At 42.0% G+C, this 22,138-nt stretch overlaps 2 protein-coding genes across 2 annotated transcripts; one reads left to right on the top strand and one right to left on the bottom strand.

Annotated features, from left to right (window-relative positions):
• Positions 1-1,128: 1,128 nt before the first annotated feature.
• On the top strand, positions 1,129-14,868 carry tmco4 (transmembrane and coiled-coil domains 4). The gene is made up of 14 exons (XM_080444892.1): positions 1,129-1,242; positions 2,819-2,951; positions 3,609-3,783; positions 4,821-4,848; positions 4,952-5,081; positions 6,124-6,221; positions 7,004-7,147; positions 7,250-7,369; positions 8,190-8,351; positions 9,041-9,177; positions 9,873-9,957; positions 10,523-10,640; positions 11,676-11,793; positions 13,290-14,868. Exons 1-14 carry the CDS (start codon positions 1,200-1,202, stop codon positions 13,818-13,820), a joined length of 2,022 nt encoding a protein of 673 aa, XP_080301018.1. The 5' UTR covers positions 1,129-1,199; the 3' UTR covers positions 13,821-14,868.
• A 614-nt stretch (positions 14,869-15,482) lies between these two features.
• On the bottom strand, positions 15,483-20,995 carry htr6 (5-hydroxytryptamine (serotonin) receptor 6; the record flags this gene model as incomplete). The annotated part of the gene is made up of 3 exons (XM_080443949.1): positions 15,483-15,836; positions 18,282-18,416; positions 20,057-20,995. 3 exons carry the CDS (start codon positions 20,993-20,995, stop codon positions 15,483-15,485), a joined length of 1,428 nt encoding a protein of 475 aa, XP_080300075.1.
• Positions 20,996-22,138: the final 1,143 nt, after the last annotated feature.

The raw sequence follows: 22,138 nt of genomic DNA, 5'->3' as shown, positions 1-22,138 counted from the left end.
TTCATCTGACTCACTCTCTCTTGAACTTTCTGTTAAATTCTCATGGCCATTGAGACCAAAAGAATTGTAAGCATTTTAGTGTGTGTCCCCCCATCGTGATGACCTTGAATGAATCAGTTTGTTATACATTACCTGGGGTGGTTGGGGTGGGCGACCTGTCGGGCTCAGCCTCATATATCATCTGGAAGGAGGAGAGGAGAGGACATGTGTTGAGGACAGAGATAACCATACAAATAGACAGGTATTGCCTACCATGATGACAGTGTTCAAATGGACACTTATAGTAAATAATATTTTAACCACTTGAACCCTATATGGTTGACCGGAGTCCCTCAGGGCTTATATACTGTGTCTTTCCTGCTTTCACTCTCTGTGGTTCTCAAAGTGTGTGTGTATGTGTGTGTGTGTGTGTGTGTGTGTGTGTGTGTGTGTGTGTGTGTGTGTGTGTGTGTGTGTGTGTGTGTGACCTGTGTGTCAGATGGGGGGGTCCGTGGCCAAATATATATCAATTTGGGGGTCCTTGGCACCAAAAAGTTTGAGAACTACTGCTCTACATTAACAATTTTAGCAAAAAATAGCCAATCCACAAGCTCTCAACGCGTCACGTTGAGAGCTTGTAGATCTGCTATTTTCTGCAAAAAAAACATTAACCATCTGGGGTGGTTAATGTTTATAAAAGCATGATCAGTCATCATTATTTCATTTCAGTCATGTCGACATCACAACTGCTGTAGGTCTCAAAATACCTTGCAGAAAGGAAGTAGCTTATATTGACCCAGCTAAGGAAACTAGGCTATTTTAAATACAGGACATGATGCACGACAGCGGGAAAGAGTCAGTGTGAATCAAAATGACTAAATGTTACACTCACACCTGCTGGACAATGATGGCACTACAGCACTAATTTGGCAGCAGTGCTCGATAAAACGCTGGATTTCGACCCAATTTTATACAAAAAGAACTGATCTACAACAAGCTGACCTGCAGATCAGGGTCTTTTTGGCGAGCGACACCGTCGTACTGTGGAATATAGAGTGTACACGAGCCGAGGCTCTAGTAAAGGTTTGGTTTTGCAGTCTTGAACACAGCTCTGTTCCTCAACAGCAGCAGACGTACACGTCATGACGAAGTTGCAAACAAAGTTCACACTGTGTGTTTGTAGCAGCAGTAGTGTTGACAAACCAGAAACCAGCGACAATATGGAGGAGAAAGAGACAAACACGGAAAGAAACTCCACTCCAGGTATTGGCGGTTTTGGCGGTTTTAGATGACTGGCTTGTAACTGCTGAGTTATAACTGTCTGCCAGGCAGCTGTTCTGCTACTGGATCTATCCAGTATAGCAGTATTAACCAGTGGTGTAAAGTAACTAAGTACATGTACTTTGCATCGATTTTTATGCATTTTATACATTTAAAAAAATTGTGAAATGGGACATTCTGTATAATTAGTACTAAACATTTTTGTTTATGTAATGCTGTAGTAGAAAGTTCTTAGAAGTTATTCAAGATTCGTATTTGTTACAGTACATCTCATCAGTAGTACCAGTACACAAGAGTAAGATTCTTTGGATTTGGCTCCTCAACACTGTAGCATCAACAACAACAACAACAACAACAACAATAACAACAACACAAATAATTAAGAATTACAACAAGTAGTATAGGCTATGGTAAGAAAATCTAAGCTAATAGCCCTACATTAATAATCATATCACGTTTTGAGGTGCATTGATGGTTGGTGCTGCGTGTATGGGTCCTACTTCCAGGACATACATACAGACATATTATAACATACAGTATGTATTATTATACAGTATATTATTCTGTGGCATCTTTTAAATCACTTCTGAAAACACATCTGTTCAGGAAAGCCTTCCCCTAGATCACCTCATTTGCCATAATTGTATTGCGTATGTCTGTATCTGTTTGTTTGTTTGTTTGTTTGTTGATGTGGGCAATGAGACCAAAGTTCTTTTGGTCTCCTTTTAGTTTGCTTAATGTGTTTTTTATTGCTTGTCAGAATTAGCTTACTTGTTAATATTATTAACTCTATTATTCCCTTATGCTTTTTATTGTAAACGTTTGTTTTATTTTACTGTACTTATATATTTAATGCTCCAACTGCTGTTCAGCACTTTGTAACTCATGTTTTGAAAAGTGCTATATAAATAAAGTTGTTATTATTATTATTATTATTATTACAATTATGTATATGCACTGACTGTATTATTTACAGCAACTGACCCCTGTAGTCACACATTTTGGCATAGCATCTGTACAGTACATGCTGCAGCCTGCGGTGCTCTACTGTACTGTACATTCTGTTCAACACATCCGGACTGAACTGTATGAGCTGTATTAAACGAGTTTGGGGCAGCCGGAGCTGAATGAGTAAAGCTGTCTGCTAATCAGAGGGTCGCTGGTTTGGTTTGCCTAATTGTGTAATTGTGTCATAGGCGCCAGTCTACTGTTTGTGCCCCCAGGGTATTTAAATAATGTCACTTCCCCAAATCCCCACAGCTCCTAACAGTTTAGGGTAGTTAAATGCAGAGGACACATTTCATGTTATGTGCAAAATGTACAGTGACAAATAGCCCCCAAAACCCATAAAGTGCTTTTATTTTTTGCCCCACATGTTATCAATGGCTATAAATATGAAAACTGTCTCATGAAGTGTAGCTTTTTCAGGGCGTTGTTCACATATTACTTATATATCAAATTGTTAACGGAGGATGAGAAGGGGCAGTCTAGTGGTGACACAAATTCTGCTTCCATTCAAACCTGGTTCAAACCTACAGTATGTGCTTTGTCTCATCAGACCCCGGAGGGTCGGGATTGCAGCCCAGCCAGAAGGCGATCATTGGAAGACAGCTGACAGAATCAGGGCGTTTTGCTTATGCTGCAATGTGTGCCGTTTCCTTGGGTCAGCTGTTTGGTGGGCCTGAAAACAGGTAACTTATCAGGAGTGCCGCCCAGTGATGGAAGAAGAACTCACATGTTTTACTTTAGTAAAAGTATCAATACTGCAATGTAGATACGCTCTGTTACAAATAGAAGTCCCATATTCAAAATGTACTTGAGTAAAAGTACAAAAGTTTCGGCATCAAAATATACTTAAAGTACCAGAATTAAAAGTACTCATTGTGCAGAATGTCCTATTTTATGAGTTCCAAATGTATACAAAATCTTTCGAAAATAACTGATCTACAAGCTCACAATGTGTCGCATCGCGAGCTTGTAGATCTGCTATTTTCAAATGGCCGAATATAAAAAGGGCTGAAGTGGTTAGTGTGTTTTGTAATAATAATCCAAATCTACAAAGTACAGTAGCTAGTAACTAAAGTTTTCATATAATTGTAGTTGAGTAAAAGTACAATATTTTCCTCTGAGATGTAGTGGTAGTAGAAGTAAAAGTATTGAAAATTGTATATACTGAAGAAAGTAAAATACCTCAAAATACAGTACTTGAGTACATGTACTTAGTTACTTTACACCACGTGTGCCGCCCTACCGACTGTAGTTATACAGCAGGTAATGGATGCATGAAGACTAAATATGTAGTATTTTGATGTAACAAAAAAAAGTGTATTGTGCTGTGGTTTGTCCAGAGCATTTCGTGAACAGTACCTGGAGGGCTTGGTGAACTGGCTGGGCCTGGATGAGTCCGTCATGCCTGTCATGGGGGCCTTTCTGTCGGGCCTGGGCTGTGAGGGTTCTGATACCTTCTACTCCATCCTCCAGGCTGAGCCGCTGCTGGCTGCTGGGGCCACGCCAGTCGCACAGGTAGTTCACACTAGCACTGGGCGATATGACTTGTAATTTTTTCTTAACCCATTAAGACCAGAGGCCGATTCTACAAATGTCTTCTAAATCCTTAACAGTTTTCTGAAAAATGTATGTTGCTATGCCAGTGGTGCTCAAACCTTTTCATGTCAAGGACCCCTAAAATTATATGTATTTGGCCGTGGACCACCATCACAAAATATTTGTATACCAAGGACGCCCAGAAGGAAAGATTTGAGTTTAAAAAATGTTCGCTTTAAAAATATATATGTACATTCAAAGATTTGCAAAAATGTTCAAAATCTTTCAAAATAGCAGATCTACAAGCCCACAGCGCGGCACGAAGTGACGCGCTGTGAGCTTGTATATCTGCTATTAAAAATGACACAGATGCTTTCCCGGGTTAAATGGGTTAACTACCATCTAACCCTTAATTACAAAATTAAACTGGCTAACAAGCTGTGGAATGACCCCCATCCATCAGTCAGCACTACAGATTCATTCCCCATCTCCCCAATCTTCCAGCACAGTCTGAAAAGCCACCTCTTCCAAGTCAAACTCCACCTCATCTCCTAGCACTTATTATATTATCCTTGTGTCCCCCAATATCTGCTTGTTGGCTATTTAGAGATATGCTAGTAGTATAATTTAGAGATTATTATCAGACTCTCAGCACCAGGAAGTTTAATTTACCACCCTAGAGGTGCCGACTTAACTCAAGGGAGTTGGCAAGCGTCAAGTCTGTTGCATTTCAAGTCGTACTGTGTTAGACATTTGCATTCACACATACAGCCCTACAGGATAATGCCTAGATACATATATATACATACATATACATATACTGTATTGTTGCTGTCGGGCAAAAACCTTGTATCTTTCATCACATATATTTCTGACATAAATACCAAAATTGTAAATGACTCAGGTTATACAGTCCAATTTGCCTTGCCTGTAAGAAAACAAAAGAATGCAGATTTTTGTATTGTATATTAAAAAAATGCAAAATGCGCTTCAATTACTTTTATTTTCTGTTACAGGACCTGGTGTCTTTTTCTGTCAAAGACGGTAAGAATCACGTGTTATGAATGCATATTTTTGTCTTTGATGTAAAACCATTGTAATTGTACTATGACCAATAAATCATTGTGGTGCTGTGATGTGTGCTCAGGTCAGTACGATGCCAGAGCCAGGGTTCTCATCCGACACGTCAGCTGTCTGCTACGAGTGTCTCCCCAGCAACTGGAGGACTTTGAGGAGACCCTGGGCGAGAGACTCAGGGAGGCAGTGGAGGAGAGCGAGTAAGTAATGGATGAATGCATGGATGCATGGATGGATGGGGCCTTTATAGTTGAGGAATGTGGGTGGCAAACAAGTGTTAAGAAAGTGAGGAACTGACCATGATACTGACCATGATACTGACATGATACTGACATAATACTGACCATGATGCTGACAGGATACTGACCATGATGCTGACATAATACTGACCATGATACTGACATGATACTGACATAATACTGACCATGATGCTGACAGGATACTGACCATGATGCTGACATAATACTGACCATGATGCTGACATGATACTGACCATGATACTGACATGATACTGACCATGATGCTGACATGATACTGACCATGATGCTGACATGATACTGACCATGATGCTGACATAATACTGACATGATACTGACCATGATGCTGACATGATACTGACCATGATGCTGACATGATACTGACCATGATACTGACCATGATGCTGGCATGATACTGACCATGATGCTGACATGATACTGACCATGATACTGACCATGATGCTGACATGATACTGACCATGATACTGAGGAAGGCTTTGGCATTGAGTGTTTCTGCACATGAAAGATAGTGATGTTCTTTGCATTGATCATTTAATATTATGTCTCTTCATGTTAAACTGCTCACATTCTGGACCGACTTCTACAGTAAGTTTGTCTGTTGATGTTGAGATGCTTTTGCATGTTGCCGGATTTTGTCACAGAACACAGTGTCACAGCAGCTCTGTCACAGCCTGAATGACACCCAAATTTCACACCGAGCCACTAGTTTGCATCACTTTGTTCTGACTTGTGCTGTGAAGCCTTATTTATGTGAGTTTATCATCCTACTATCCTCTAAACGTTTGCCAGTGCTTTTTTGTTCAGCCTGATGTTTGACTAAAACAAAAAGGTAAAGCTCAAACTCTTAAAAGTGTCTAAACTCTTTAACATGTCTTATGCTTGCATCCAAAACACTCATCTATTACTTGAAGCAATCCATTTGACCAGTGCATTCCCATGTTTTGTTTTGCTCTGCGTCGGTTAGAGAGGACTCATCTCGGAGGCTGAAGAGGGAGAGAGGACGAAGGTTACGACGCTACCTCCTCATCGGCCTCGCCACCGTGGGGGGCGGTACTGTAATCGGTAAGTGTTTGTTAGGCCGGCATGTAAGTGGGTAGTCAAAGGATACAGGATAGGTGGGCACTAGAGACATCTGGGCACCTCAATGATTGGCTATAAAAAAGAATATTTGAAAAATTTAAGTAAGTATACATGATGTGAACATGCACAGTAGGCCACATCATTATCAGACTTAATTGTATCCTTCAACTTCTTGTTTATGCCCCAAAATGACTGGATGTACAGATTTGTAGCAATTGTAGACATATTAGACCTTCATTGCAGAATATGTAAGCATATTCTAATCATGTATACTTTACTTAACTTATTTTTTTACATTTTGGACAAAATGTCCCTAGTGCCCACCTATCCTGTTACCCTTAAAAGTAACGACAAGACATTTGTTGAAATTGGGAACGATTACACAAATGAGGCAGTTACCACTATTGGTTGACAAGAGGTATTGCATGAAGCTCAAAGCGTCATATATATTTCTGCTTAAACAGGCTTTCCATCTTAGCTCGTTAGTCGAAATTTCAGCACTCAAATTGCGGAATATCACGAAAGACAATTTACAAAAAACTGGACTTAAGCTTTTCAGCAATACCCAACTGGTTTCATTACAGCAGGTCATAGACTCTTAACAAATCAGTTCATACGGTATGAATTTAATTGTTAATTGCGACATGATACCTACCGCCGGCCTTTACTAATGCAAACTCATATTGCACTGATTCATTAAAAATGTTCATCAATCAAAAAGATCAATTTGTGTGCATAATTGTGATTCCCTGTGCCCGTGTCAGGAGTGACAGGTGGACTGGCAGCACCTCTGGTGGCAGCAGGGGCCGGTGCGGTGCTAGGGGCAGGAGGGGCTGCCGCTTTGGGCTCTGCCACTGGCATCGCCATCATGGCTTCCATGTTTGGAGCTGCAGGAGCCGGATTGACTGGTAGGATTATACATGTCTAGGATGGGTTGTTCATATGAAAAGAAAGCATGAGCACTGTCTATAGATCTTACCTTCTTATCTGTCAGATCTTTCTCTCCCCAGGCTATAAGATGAATAAGTGTGTGGGAGCGATAGAGGAATTTGAGTTCCTGCCCCTGAGTTCTGGGAAGCACCTTCACCTCACCATAGCAGTGACTGGCTGGCTCTGCAGCGGCAAATACAGTAAGCGCCGGCTTACGACGATCACACATAATGGCATTATGGATTATACTGCATTTCATATCGTTGCTGTCGGGGGTAAACCTTGTATTGTACCAATGTAGTTGTTATTCAGTCAGCTAAGCTCTAGTGTTTTTGTTTTCAAAGATTGCAAAAATAGCAGGTCTACATGCTCACAACGCGTCGCACAGCAATGCGCTGTGAGCTTGTAGATTAGGTATTTTTGCTACTTTTGCCACGACATATTTTGCAAAAGTAGCTTCATCATCATACTTCATATGATGAAGTATAAAATAGGGCATTAATTTATGAAAAAAATAAGATTCAATATAGATACAAGGTTTCTGCCCGACAGCAATAATATATAACTTTTGCACAAGTGAATAATATGTTGCATACACAAAAGTTTATCTTTAGACATCAGCAACGTTTGTCCACACACTTCACTAATTCCAGAAAAGAGGTTCACGCTGCTTTTCTGCAAACAAACCACTTATATATAATGGCTATGTAGCAGCCAGTTTACCTCAGCAATATATAAAACTGCTCTCAAGCACAGTGCACAGTGTCCTCTTCAAACACAATCGCTACAAAACACTTCAGGTAGGAGTGGTACTCACTTTCTCTGAGCTGCCTGCCTGTCTCTCTCTCTCTCTCTTTCTTTCCCTCTCGCTCTCTGACTATTGCTACAATGTCTGAGGAACCAGAACAAAATAATTTTACTCTTATGTACTCGTAGGCAAGATGTAACAATAAACAACTTGAATCTCGAATCCCCTCACCCACCTGTCTCTCGCCAAACCCGCCGCCAAACCCCTTCTAGACTCGTTCCAGGCCCCGTGGTGCAGCCTGGATAGTGGTGAGCAGTACTGCCTGGTGTGGGAGTCCCGCTTCCTCAGAGACCTGGGATCCGTCATGACCTCCGTGCTGGACGGCTTCGTCAGCATGATGGCCCAGGAAGCCCTGAAATACACCATCCTATCAGGTAGGACTGGCCTATTAACAGAAACCAATCAACCACATTAGCCCTCTGGCATTCCTATTTTATAGGTCTTAAGTCTTAAAGGTAAGGTAAGTGATATTTTTAGGTATTTGTTTGTTTTGTTAAAAAGGTTAAAGTACTATATTCTGATAGTAATCATTGCTACAGAGCGTTTGTTCGGTCACAGGGGTCTCTCCAGCTCTTTAGTAAACAGAATATAGTAAATTTTCAGGTAGGTGACAAAATGTAAGCCAATCAGGAGAGAGCACTGAAAATGCATTTTATGTTTAATAAAGAGCTGTAGAGACATTGGAGACTCATTTTACTGAACAAACACTCTATAGCAATAAGTACTATCAGAATATAGAGCTATTTAACACTTATTTTAACCAAAGTAAATCACTTACCCTACCTTTAAGTAGTTTTAAGCACTCAGCAGGAGGGAAATCTCACCTTTTATACATGTTTATGTGATAATATGAATATGCGTGTACGGCGCTGGATACGATAATGGGGCATTGGATTTGAAAAGCCATTCCTTGTGCAAACGCAAGCAGTTTCATAGGTTGTCACTATTGAGTGTAGGATAGTTATAGTCTGTCAATCAATCCCAGCTATCTTATCTAGCCATTGTCCCTCTCTGTCTTAACAATCTGTGTCTGAATCATTGTCTGTCCTTGTTCCCCGGTAAGGCATCGTTACGGCTTTGACATGGCCGGCGTCATTGCTGGCAGCAGCCAGTGTCATCGACAACCCCTGGTCTGTTTGTCTCAGCCGCTCTGCAGAGGTGGGCAAACACCTGGCCCACGTTCTCAGAAGCCGGCATCAGGTAACACCACTGTTAAGTTGTTATACCACTAACATTGCGCACTTGGTTTCCCATGTCCCAAACTAGTGAAAAAAGCAGATCTACAAGCTCACAATGCGCCACTTTGCACCGCATTGCAAGCTTGTGGATCTGCTATTTTCACTAGTGCGTCTTAAAGGTTTCTTACATTTATTTATGGAATATGGAACTCATTCGATTTTTTTATTTTGTTTATGAAATAGTTTTTATATATATATATATATATATATATATTATAAAAATGTTTTGGTAGGAAACGAAAAAAAGCCCATAAGACCCATAAGTATTGGTCCGCGACCCACATATGTGTCCCCACATATGGATCTACAGTATTATAATCTCACATCAGAACAGTGGGATTGAGGTTATGAACTGGCAAAGTCTCCCTTTAATATCGGTCTGTAGTTCTTGGTCTGTGGTCCATGGGGGAAACGGGGGAAAACTAAACGTCCAACACCGATGACCTCACTCTTTGGACTCGGATGACACGAGTCTTTCAATTTCCAGCGTAGGATCATGAAACGAGTTGAAAGTGTGGCTGGTGAAATGACGCCACTTGGCTTTGAGAGGAGTGGTTTTCGGGACCGCATGTGGAGCGAATAGCAGGAGGGCAAAATGTAGGCTGTTGATCAAAGCGCTACATCTGTTTGATTGCCTCCATCTCTGTGCACTTCAAGGGGAAGCGTCCAGTCAGTCTCATAGGCTTCAGCCTGGGAGCCAGGGTCATCTACTTCTGCTTGCAGGAGCTTGCCAATGAGAAAGGTTTGTCCACTAGTCCACTTCACAGTAAAACCATGAGTGTTCATTTAACCACTTAAACCCTCTATAAAACGGACCTGAGTTACAACTACATGGTCCCTCAAGGGTCACAGGGTCTCTATTGGTTTCTCTATTTACATTTTTTTAAGTACAATTTTTGTGTAATTTTCACAAAACAATATAGAAATCCCTCAATGGAAATGTGCTTTTAAACTGGAACATGTTTAATAACACCTGTGCTTACACCGTGCACCTTTTGCACAGTGCGATAATAATTCCCCTTGAGATCTGAGGTGCTCAGGTTGCAAAGGATGCTTAGAAATGATTGCTTTGAGATTAATTAACTCCCTGTTCCCATGTCATGATTATCTTATCAGCCCAAGCCACTGAACTACCCCTGTGGTTTTCTACTAAATCCTAGGTAGAGTATATTGTTGCGACTATTCCAGCCATAAACATAACAAGCGTAATATATTGAGCGTTTAAGGGCTGAGGATTTGTTTATTTCATGTGTATGTTTTGTACAGACATATTTGTAATGTGGATGGCATGTGGTTTGGTTTCTTAGGCAGTGAAGGTGTAGTGGAGGATGTGGTTCTGTTGGGGGCTCCTGTCGAAGGCTCCGAGAAGGCCTGGAAGAAAATAACCAAAGTAGTGGCGGGCAAGATCGTAAACGGCTACTGCAGGTAAAAATGTCAGGGATCTCCCCTTTTTAGCATGTAAGGAAATGTAATAATTTCATATTAAGTAACCATACCACCATAATAAGCATCGTCTTTTAAAGCTCGTCATTAGACATTTTCTTTCTTTCTTTTTTTGATAATGCTGATTAATTTTATTCTCCTGTGAAACTTCATTTTAAGCCTCTTCAATATTAAGAGATTATGTTATTGCATGTTGTTATTAATTGTATTAATTGTGTTAAGCATTTTGTAACATGAATATAGTATACAAATGAATAAAAAAAAATTTAACGACTGTATAATGGACATGGAATATCTAACTAGAGCTGGACAACATGACTTAAAGTGTTATGAGAATTATGTTCCATTTTGTCATGTCAACACGGTAGTTACAATGCATGTCTTTATTTACTGAAATCAGACTTCTGAATAACACAGGTTAAAGGTGGAGCAACTGAAAGGTGGAGATGAGATAGATTTTGGTTAATTATTAATTACACTGTTTAACCACTTTAAACCTGGTGTGGTGTCCCTAGTTTGGGTATGTCACATGAAACCTTAAAAAAAAAAAAAAAAAAAAAATATATATATATATATATATATATATATATATATATATATATATATATATATATATATATATATATATATATATATATATATATATATATATATATATATATATATATATATGTATAGAAAAGAAGATGCATGAAACCTTTCTAAAACAATTTTTTTTTTAAATCCACATTTGCTAATCTTTAAAAAAAAAAAAGAGCTCAACGTGTCACATCATGACGCGTTGTGAGCTTGTAGATCAGTTATGTTACCTATTCGTCATATGTTGAAGTATATAGGGCATAAGTGGTTGAAGATGAAATTGCAATATAGAATTTTTCATATTGGGGAATTTGTTATATTCCCCAGCCCTAGGATGCACAGGATGTGGTCACCTCCAAAGCCCAGTCCCACATATTTAAAGATTGTGTGTGATGCGTACATGGATGTAATGTTTCCTAATCTCTCATCATCTATCAGGGGAGACTGGCTCCTGGGGTTCTTGTACCGAAGCTCAGCTGCACAGCTCTCTGTCGCCGGGCTACAGCCAGTCAACGTAGACGACCGACGCATCGTCAATGTGGATCTCTCCTCCGTGGTGAGTCACCACTCGTTACAGACCCTTTTGAGAACGAGTGCCCTGGAAATTGGGAGCTTGCTTTTAATTAAGAATTGGTTTAATGTGAATAGAAAACGAATCAACATGATGACTAACATGAGGTTACTACTTAATACAAAAACGCCACTGGCTGCTACACTATTGCGTCAAGCAGACATAATTCAGACTATTGCGTTGGGGACTTTTGTTTGTTAGCAGGCTGGCATCTGCATAATAATTAGGGGTCAGTGACTAATTGGTGGGTGCAGAGAGCCAGTTTGCATGTTCCTGTGTGACAACATAACTGTACCCAATGCATTCTTTTAAAACATGCTCAAGCTTCATTCTTCAGTACTACGTACGATAGATTTGAAAATACATTTTAGACCCTGAAAATATATTTTCAGAATGTTTTTCAAAGCCATAATGTATTCTTTAAAATATTTATTTTTGGCCTCTTGTTATAGATTTTGAAATATACTGTATGACTTATTTTTTGCATGTGGTTTTGTACTCTATCCTCTGTTAAAAGCAGGAACTGTACATTTGTCTCAAGAGTCCACTGTGGTGATATTAAGCACTTATACTGAAATAGTTATCTCTACACACTCACAATGGGTCACGAAGCAATACGTGCAGGCTTGTAGATCCGCAGTTTTTGCCTTTAACATTTTTTTTAGAATGTTGTTAAAAGAAATTCACCGATAATGACAATCACCAGGTTCACCAGATTAAAAGTGGTTAAAGGTTTAATGACATTCACTTTTACACCACATTCAAAGTCTTTGTCCTGGTCCTTCAAAAGTGTACAAAAAGTTTTAAGTGAAAATTCCATTCCAGTGATCAATGGCAGGTGTTTTTCTCTCACATTTCTGAAGCCTTTTCAACTGCAATGAAAAAAGAAATCTTTGCCTGCGGGTGTCGCTGGTGAGGGATTTTGCCTGTCAATCATCGCCTCTGCTCCGCCCCCCCCAAAGGAAAGGATAGGGGAGGGGAGGGGCGAGGAGGAGAGTGGGCGGGATTAATCGACTGTGACCTCACTGTCGAAGGGCCAAGCTCAGATTACTTTTCAGCCTAATTATTCAGAAAACCCCAGACCACAGAAAATCCACTGAATGTTCTAAGTTCAGGTTTTTTGGGTGTAATTGAGGTCATAAAACCCCAAATAAAACATTGAAAATAAAAAAAGTGAAAATGAATGTCATGATACCTTTAAGCTCATTCAAATCACTCAGATGAAGATGAAAAATGTACATCATCATCTGCAAATGAATGTCTGATTGCCATGGGTATTGGGGGAGGGGTGCACTATACATATATGGGGAACAACATTTTGAAACGGATAAACTGTGATATCAAAAAGTTAAGCCATGCAGAATCATATAGAAAGTAGAAATTGTTAAAAAAAAGAATTGAATAGAAACATTCACATTTGTTACATAAAAAATCCCCTCCTTTTCAAGAAGACTCAAGAAGTTTGTCTGTGTGCTTCCCAGGTGAAGGGACACTTGGACTACATGCGTCAGATGGACACCATCTTGGTGGCGGTGGGCGTGCCCACCAGAGAAGTACCGGGAGCTTCGGCCTCCGGTCGGCTTCCTCAGACAGTAACGATAACAGGAGGGAAAGGGGACATCATCGCTGACGAGTGCCTCGAGGAGCAAGTCGCCAAGAGGCAAACCGTTGAATGTAGCTCAGCAGGAATCGGCGAGACTGGCACCAAAGACGACAGAGAACAGGGAGAGGTGCTGGAGGCAGAGGATGTGGACGACGCATGGGATATCCCTGATATTTCTGATCTGCTGGACTCCCTGAATGATGCAGACGGTGCAGCTGAAAAGGGAGCTGGGAGTCATTTGCCACATCCTGCAGAGGACAGTGACTCTAATGTCACACACGCAGGTTTCAACAGCGTCTGTGACGGTGCTGAAGAGGCCAGCTCAGACAACGACCACGTGTCCTGGAGCTGGGAGGATACACCCTGGACCAGTGAACGCACACACCAAAGCAAACATGACCACACGTAGTAGGAACAGCCAGGGTTCGATTTGCTTTAGGTTGTGGTGGGTCCACGCCTCTGATTTTGATATCCCCCCACTACTGGCCATTAACCCATTAAGACCTGGAACGCATCTGTGTCACTTTTTCATTTGAGCTAAAAAGGCTTATTTTACACTTTGGCTATTCAAAAATAGCAGATCTACAAGCTCATAGCGCGGCACCGAGTGCCGCGCTACGAGCTTGTAGATCTGCTAGAAAAATCGAGAAAATTTATACAAATTAATATATTTATATTCTTTTAAAGCGAACATTTTTAACTGAAATCTTTGCTTCTGGGGGTCCCTGGAACAGCATGTTTTGAGAGGGGGGTCTGCGGCCAAAAGCGTATAATTTTGGGGGTCCTTGACATGAAAAAGACATTTTGTAGAATCGGCTTCAGGTCTTAATGGGTTCATTTCTTTCGCCAGCGGGGATATTTTCTATCCCTGCTTCTGGTCAGACTGAATACGTGCATTTCCTTTTGGGAAATTGTTTTAATGTGACTGTTGTGAGCTTGTAGAGCAGCTATTTAAGCCATTAAGAACCCTGGAAACTGCAACCCCCTTGTAAACTCAACTCCTGTGAACAATTGTGCATTCCGTTCTCAGCTCAGTGATAATTTATTAATGAGAAATCCAAATACAACTTGAACTGGACAAATGTGATTCAATAACTCATGTAATTTTAACCCTGAATTTCTTTTAAATTGAATGTATAGCTGTAATTGTTATTAATAGCTTGACTGTGAAAATAATAGTGTTAATGTTTTGTCAGTATTGTCTTTTAGACTGGATTGAAGCTAGTTTCTGAGAAAATAGCCTACTAAATATTTCATAAACCTGCATATCATCTGTCACATGGCCTGAAAATATTATGAAAAGGCAGAGAATACAAGCTCTCAATCTTTCCTTGCCAGCTGGGGTTTGCCACTCCGCGCAGCATACTGATTGGTTCTCACCAAAAGTCATTTGCAAAGTCCTTCAATTGCTATGCCTTTGTAGGCCAAAAAATAAAGTTATTGCTGAATCGCTGCCACATTGCCTTGTTTTCAGTTTTTTGACACTATGTTTGACACCAAATTTACAGGGCTGACCCAACCCACTAACAAAGTAAACATTTTGTTTAGGGCCTGGTTCAGGACCAGCCTAATTTATATTATTTATTTGTTTCTACCAATTGTGTAATCTAAAATAGTACACACAACCATAACAATGAAATGCATAAAGGCCCCAACCATTTCTGCCAAATACATTTTCCGTCATTTTGCGTTTTCTTCAAAACTCTGTTTTTGCTACAACTCCTACAACTTTTGCCCAAAACTCACACAAATCGGTACACATTATCTCTGAGGTCATGTGATGAAGATGTATTACATTTTTCAGACGGCATTCCAAGTGGCTATGACTGCCTTCCAAAGTTTGCGGGCCCTGGGTAGGCCTGGCGGAGATCTGTGCTCCGAAGAGCAACTTTTTCAAGTTTGATATTGTGATACATATTAAAATGTTATATTGTGTTTTGTGTACTACTTTTTCTTAAATCTTCCTTCTTCAAACATCCACATTGAGTTCCCATGATCTGTAGAGATGTGTACAGTTGAGTATACACTATACAGTAACTATGTATCTCTCTTTCGGTGTTTGACCCAGCTGTCAGTCCAGCGTGTCTACCTGGTTGGGCAGGAGCAAAGGCATCTCTATCCCGGCGTGTTCAGCATCCAGCAGGTTCACAGCATCCGTGGCCGTTGCGGGGGGGTGGGGAGGATCGGAGGCCGAAGGAGACGCTAGATCGCTGGCAATGTTGGGGTCGCCAGAGTTGCGGAGGGACAGGGAGACCGGCGAAGGTCTCCGGGGGGAGTGCGAAGAGCAGCAAGGCAGGAGCTTCCCCAGGGCCCGCTTGAAGTCCCGCATGAACAGTGGGTAGATGATGGGGTTCATGGTGCTGTTGCAATAGCCCAGCCAGGTGATGGCGTCGAAGAGCGCAGGGGGGATGCACTCACACACCGCCTGAGAGAAAAAGAACCCAAGGACACAGACAGTGGCAGCCGTTAAAGTGAGAGCTGTGTGGTAGAACTTTATGCTGTATAGCTTAGCTACAGTGTCTGAATAACACAGGGTTAAAGAGAAATCTGACCATTTTGAATTCTTTATTTATTTATTCAGCTCTATGATATGAACACTAGAACCTTGCCCTCACATGTGACACTGATCATGTACAGTAGCAAGCTGTTCATCACATGCCACCACTTGCTGACAAGGACTGATCTTAAAGATGACGCATTAGATCTAATGCTTTTATACAAGTTAAACACAACACATTGCCCTTTTGGGTATAAATTGTAATATAAATTGTAGGTATAGCCTTATTGAAAGTGGAGCCAGCTGTTGGAGTGGAGGCTCCAGTACCATCTAGATGAGAGAAGGTGAGGTAGGAGACGAGAGAAGGGGGAAGTGCGGAATGCGGATGGGAGAAGGGGGAGGCCAGGAGGTGGGGATGCGGATGGGGCAGGAGGCAGAGCTACGTTCAACACATCACATTGAGTGTGTGTGACAACGATGAAGGAGGGCACAGACTGTGCATTCTGAGCAGACACAGTTGGAACATCAAAGCTGAAAGGCAGGATAAGTGTAATTACCAATTGAGATGGAGCTGTTTTTCTGTCATCCATTTTACTCTACGCTACTATGATACAAATGTGTTGTTTAGTGTTTTTGGACTGCGGACCTCTTTATGTTTCTGTAGTAACAGGACTACGTATCCTATATACATTTCATGGTGGTGGCTATGGTACACCTACTTGCACATTTATTATACACATCAATATTTTAATATATTTTTCCAAAAATATGGGATTCCCAGATTAGAACAATTTCTTTCCCCCAGAGTTCTCCAGGTCAGGAAATTTCACAAACAGATCTCACAAGTTCTTAGATATTCATATTTTCTTTTCTCATTTAACCCTTACGATTTGATCTAATTTGAATTAGCCTTTAGATTTGGCATTTATTGATTGTACCTGGGATGTAACTGTCGGAATCTGTATTTTGTAGTGTGTTCTTGTGTTTCTGGTACCTTATTTTGTAGAAATGTGAAAAGTAAAGTGTTTCCTGTCTGCCCTTGTTGTTATTGCCAGTCTTGTCTCATCCACCCCGGGATAATGGTCCATCTTGTTCACCTGTGTCCTGTTAGCCCCAGCCTATCCTGTGTTTGATTGTCATTTGAGTTGCACCTGTTAGTCCCATATATAAACCTACCTGTTTCTTTTGATGCAAGTATTTGTCAGATCCTCTGAAATCACTGCCTGTGCCTGTTCTCATATCTTTTACGTCAGTAGTAGAAGTAAAGCTCTGCTGTCATTTCAAGGTCTTCCTGCGTTTGGGTTGAACTTTGAAATCCCCTGAGTCAGTAATACTCTGACGGGTGCACTACCTGTCGTGCTCTTATTCAATTTAAAGTTATGCACCAACACCATCCATAATGCCCACAACTAAACCCTCTGATTCTGATGTACTGGTTTTGTCCAAGCCTAAACCCATATACTTCATTGACTGGGGTCCCCCAGGGGTCTACTGTATACTTGGCCCCCCAAATTTTTCCCATAGTCTACACCAAATAGTTTTTTGCAGAAAATAGCCGACCTACAAAATCAACATGTTGTGAGCTTGTAGTTCTGCTTTTTTCTCTTCTGTTCTACACCATCTTGTGTTGCTTTTGAAGTTTTGGGAGGCTGCTCTGCATACTGGCTGAAAGAAATCATGGTCTAACATTTTGACTCTTAATTGAGCTTGTGAAGATCTGTTATACAATTATATCTGTAAAATACTTTTCATCAGAGCATGGCAGCCCTTCATTCTAAAAGGGATCCCACTGTAGTCTCAGCATAGAATGTCCACCAATCTTTTATACAATATCTGTTACTCCAAAACGAACCTACTTATCCTGCATCACAATTATTCAAATGTCCCCAATTTAATATTTTTCCGCTATAGCTGTATGGCCTGTGAGTTTTTGTATTACCTACCTTTATGTAATGCCTTTAATGTTGAACATTTTCCAGCTTGTGGAAGAGTAGAGGGAGAGTGGGACTGTGGAGGACTTGAAGGGGGTGGTGGGAGGGAAACAGTGGTTGGGGATTTGCTTTTTAGCTTATATGTTTTAATGTAACAATTTAAATTGTACGAATGATGTTATGCTTTCTATGTTCTACTTGACTGGTAATGAAAACAACCGATCTACAAGCTTGCGACACGTTGTGAGCTTGTAGATTGCCTATTTTCGTAAAAGAAAATGTAACATTTCATCTATAATGACATGTCCAAAATGGGACACCAGTTTGGTTGAAAATGCTTTTTTTTGGGTTGTGACATTAAGTTACATTATAATTCTACCCCGCCATAAGCTCAGTGTTGTGTTACATCCTGGGCCAGTGTCTGCTGTCTCTCTCTACTGACCTGAGCCATGTTGGTGATGAAGAAGGGCAACCAGGCACCGAAGAAGAGGCCCAGCAGAACTCCCAGTGTCAGACTGGCCTTAAGAGCTGTCCGGCCCTGCCTGCGAGCTAGACGACGCTCTGTGTTCATAGACAACTGTGGACAGTATAACACACCGGGTAACGTGATGGTTTTAGATACTGTATATTACACATGTTGAACATTTTTGACGGACTTGTCTCTTCATGTTTTGGTACAGGTCTGCTTTCAGAACTAAATGTGGAGAAGCAGTGTTTAGTTTTAGTTTAGTTTTTAGTTTGAATTGCCTTGTTGAAATTTGCTATACAAATAAACTTGTAAGCCAAACTGCTTGGATTGACTTTCCTACATACTGTAGAGGTTGTTATATCACTCCTGCCCCACTGTTTTTTAAATTTGTCCTGAAGTCCAAATATTGGACCCATTATTCCAAGTCCAAATACCAAATTCTTTCATAAAAAGATAGCAGTTTCTTTATGAGCTACCTACAGTACCTTATTACCTGGACCTAGATTAATAAACTAAAATGAAGGCTAATGGTCATAATTAGTTTTTTGATCCCCATCTGCAGACAGTAAGGCAGGTAATAACATTTTCCAGCTAGTATTATGAGTATTTGTTGAATTTTCCCGTCTGCATGTAGAATTAGTAAGTAGTAGCCTACAGTATAAACTGGATCCCATCCAGAGAGAACGAGGCGGTTAACCAGGTGCTCACCGGAGACGTAAAAGAGTTAAAATAGTTAAACATACTCCTGGATCAGATGGGATAAGACATCAGATAAAAAATGGGAGATCCGGGCACTCGGAGTTAAAAGAGGGAGCAGCCTTTATTGAACCAACATGTTTCGACCACAAGCGGTCTTCATCAGGGCTAAAACATCCCATCCAGCCTTGATTTTCAGTTATCCTTGCCTCCTATCCTATGCCTCTCCTCTCTTTTTGTATTCAGCATGCAAACCTCTGAAGTACTACTGTGTTAATGAGGAGATATAAAGTTAATGTGGCAGTGTGGCAAATGAAAGCACACGCACGCACGCACGCGTGCGTGTGCGCGCGTGTGTGTGTGTGTGTGTGTGTGTGTGTGTGTGTGCTTTCATTTGTGTGCACACACACACACACACACACACACACACACACACACACACACACACACACACACACACAGGAAGTGGAAATGCATTTCTACCACTCTATAGTTTTGGGGTTTTAACTACCCTACTATTCTACAGTGTAGAATCCATTTAGATGCTGCAGTCTTTGTGAATGAGATGTCAAGTACAGTGAGTGAACATGAACAATCAGCACTCCATTCAAAGTGAAATCTGGAGCGTTTATTTAATTCACAATGTCCAGCTCAGTCAGTAGAGCACTTGCCTTTGAACCAGAAAGATCTAGGTTTGACCCCCCAGGCACCACCAACTCAGTGTATGAGTAGCAAGGCTTATGTAACTTAAAGCTCTTTTAGACTGGATTGGTTTCCATACAGCTCAATTTCAGATAAGGTTCTCAGAACCTAATTTGGGCCCTGCTCAGGACGTAGTACTAAAAGAGTTGAAAAGGACCTTGAAATATGGTGAGTACCTACTGGAAGCTGATGCTAGGTGTGGTGCTCCACCTCGTAGCTCGGATGATACTGACACATTTCTAAGTTCTCAGAGTTAAATCAACACTGGAGTTTGCTGTGTAAACTTTGAGCAGCTCAAAATAGAGAAACCTCAGACATTTTATGTACAAATTCCACTCTCTCTCTCTTACCGGTACGTTACGGGATACAGAATTCTCTGGGTGACTGTAGTCATCTCCTTCCTGGTGAGCGTGCCCAGCGGCGGCCCCAGACGATGGGGGCCGGGAAGAGTGATGTGGGTAGGGAGGGTGGCTGAGTGCCGCCACCCGCCTCGCCTGTCGGTGGGCAACCAGCAGGATCCGACAGTAGGTGAAGCAGATGGCACTGGAGGGCAGGAAGAAGGTCAGGACGGACGCCACCAAGGCGAAGGGCAAGGTCACTCGCAGGCGGCACTGGAACGACTGGCCACCGGAGGGTGACATTTGGAAGTAGGAGGCGGGGTACAGAGCGTCCCAGTACGAGCTGACGTTGGCACTTCGGCTGCCATGCATCGGAGCATGACCGCTGCTGTGGCCTAAGCTGTGCCACTTCATCTTGATGGGCAGGAAGGAGGCCAGCGCTGCCAGGCCCCAGGAGGCTGCCACCAGGAGCAGGGCCCGTGGAGGGGTCATCCTCTGCTTGTAAAGCAGAGGTGAGTTAATGAGCAGATAGCGGTCCAGGCTGATCACACAGAGATTGAGGATGGAGGCGCTGCAGCACATCACGTCAAAACACAGCCAGACGGGGCAGAAGCCCGGCCACAGAACCCAGGATCCGCACAACACGTTGAGCATGGCCGGAGGCATGACCACCAGCGCCACCATCAGGTCAGAGAAGAACAGTGACACCAGGAAACAGTTGGAGGTGCAACGCAAGGATCGATGGGCGAACACCAAAGCAATGAGCAGTATGTTGCCACAAGTCGTCATTATGATAATGACGGTCAGCATGAACGCCAACAACCAGGGCCCACTGCCAGTAACACCCCAGGCGCCGTTGGTTGAAACGCTGCTGTTATGGCTCCATGGTAGGTTTATACCATCTACGCCCACCGCTGCTCCATCCAAGCCTGATGAGGGGAGGTCGCCCATGGTGTTGGTTGGAAGCGGTGGCTGTGCTCCTGGAGTTCCACCTCAGCCAGTCCTTTGCTCAAGAGCCGTCGTTTGAGTGTTAAAAGTCTGCTCCCAGTTGACACAATCAAAACGGACACTTCAAGGAGAATGTGGAGAGAAGCCACTGGAACGCTGCACTGAGAAGCCACTCATTGCTCTCTGTGGGAAGGTGAACCGGACCACTGCCCCCAGGTTACTAGCCATCCCTTTAGTGGTGCAAAACGCCCCTGGTGCCCTGTGGATATGTCCAGTACAACCACCACCACCACCTCAGCATCCCCCCATCGTACCAAACACGTCCCTGCCTCATCCACGGCTAACAGCCAGAGTGAGCCATTCGGTGGCAGGCGGTGGGTTTTTCTGAGCTGCTCGTCACACGGTGATGACAGTGACAGGGGGAGGGCCAGTGGAGACGTGGGTTCTTCTGACTGAGCTTGAGAGCACGCAGCCGGTGAAAAAGGAGGCAACTTAAAACGGGGAACAGTTTTCAGAATTATCCCTCACCTCACCTCACCTTTTGTTGCATTGCAGCCAGAAATGTATTTTTTTCACCCTACAAACCTTTTTTTTTAAATGTATTTTTACACTCAAAAGAGAACAAAGAGAACAAAAGAGAACAAATGCTGTTGTGCAGCCGTGTGTTAAGCACAGGCTTTGTTCACAATAAGTGCTCTCAAAGTATGACAGTCGGGGTAACAGCGTCTTTAACCACTTCCGACCGTTTCTCGAAAATAGCAGATCTACAAGCTCACGACGCGTCACACCATAACGCGCTGTGAGCTTGTAGATCGGCTATTTTCCCTGCGTAACACTGTCGTACAACAAAGTATAAATAAAATAGGGCTTAAGTGGTTATATCCCCGCTCCCTCTAATCCCTGTGTCGGCCACTCCAGCGCGCCTCCCAGCCAGAGCGCACGGCCTCTCAGGAGGAGTGTGTTGTTAATGCATGCCCATGCACACAGCCACCAAATGCTAATTCTGGACATGGTGGGTGTGTTGGTGGCCTCTTCTTCTGTCCTTTTTGGATTACGGTATTGTACGGCTGCTATATAGGGGGGCTAAATACAAGTTGTACATAATTACTTTGAAATGATACAATAATTTACAATTTACTTTCATGA

This window comes from Gymnoscopelus braueri (assembly GCF_963280865.1).
Source record: "Gymnoscopelus braueri genome assembly, chromosome: 12".
NCBI lineage: Eukaryota > Metazoa > Chordata > Actinopteri > Myctophiformes > Myctophidae > Gymnoscopelus > Gymnoscopelus braueri.
Note: the sequence above shows the minus strand (reverse complement) of the source record. Positions and strands in the feature narration are given on the sequence as shown.

What these genes read in the sequence shown, in the direction of transcription:
- tmco4 (XM_080444892.1), top strand. Translation starts at nt 1,200, where the DNA reads ATGGAGGAGAAAGAGACAAACACGGAAAGAAACTCCACTCCAG. An exon ending in TTCTCAGAAGCCGGCATCAG is followed by an intron (nt 9,178 to 9,872) that starts GTAACACCACTG and finishes GTGCACTTCAAG; the next exon opens with GGGAAGCGTCCAGTCAGTCT. An exon ending in ATCGTAAACGGCTACTGCAG is followed by an intron (nt 10,641 to 11,675) that starts GTAAAAATGTCA and finishes ATCATCTATCAG; the next exon opens with GGGAGACTGGCTCCTGGGGT.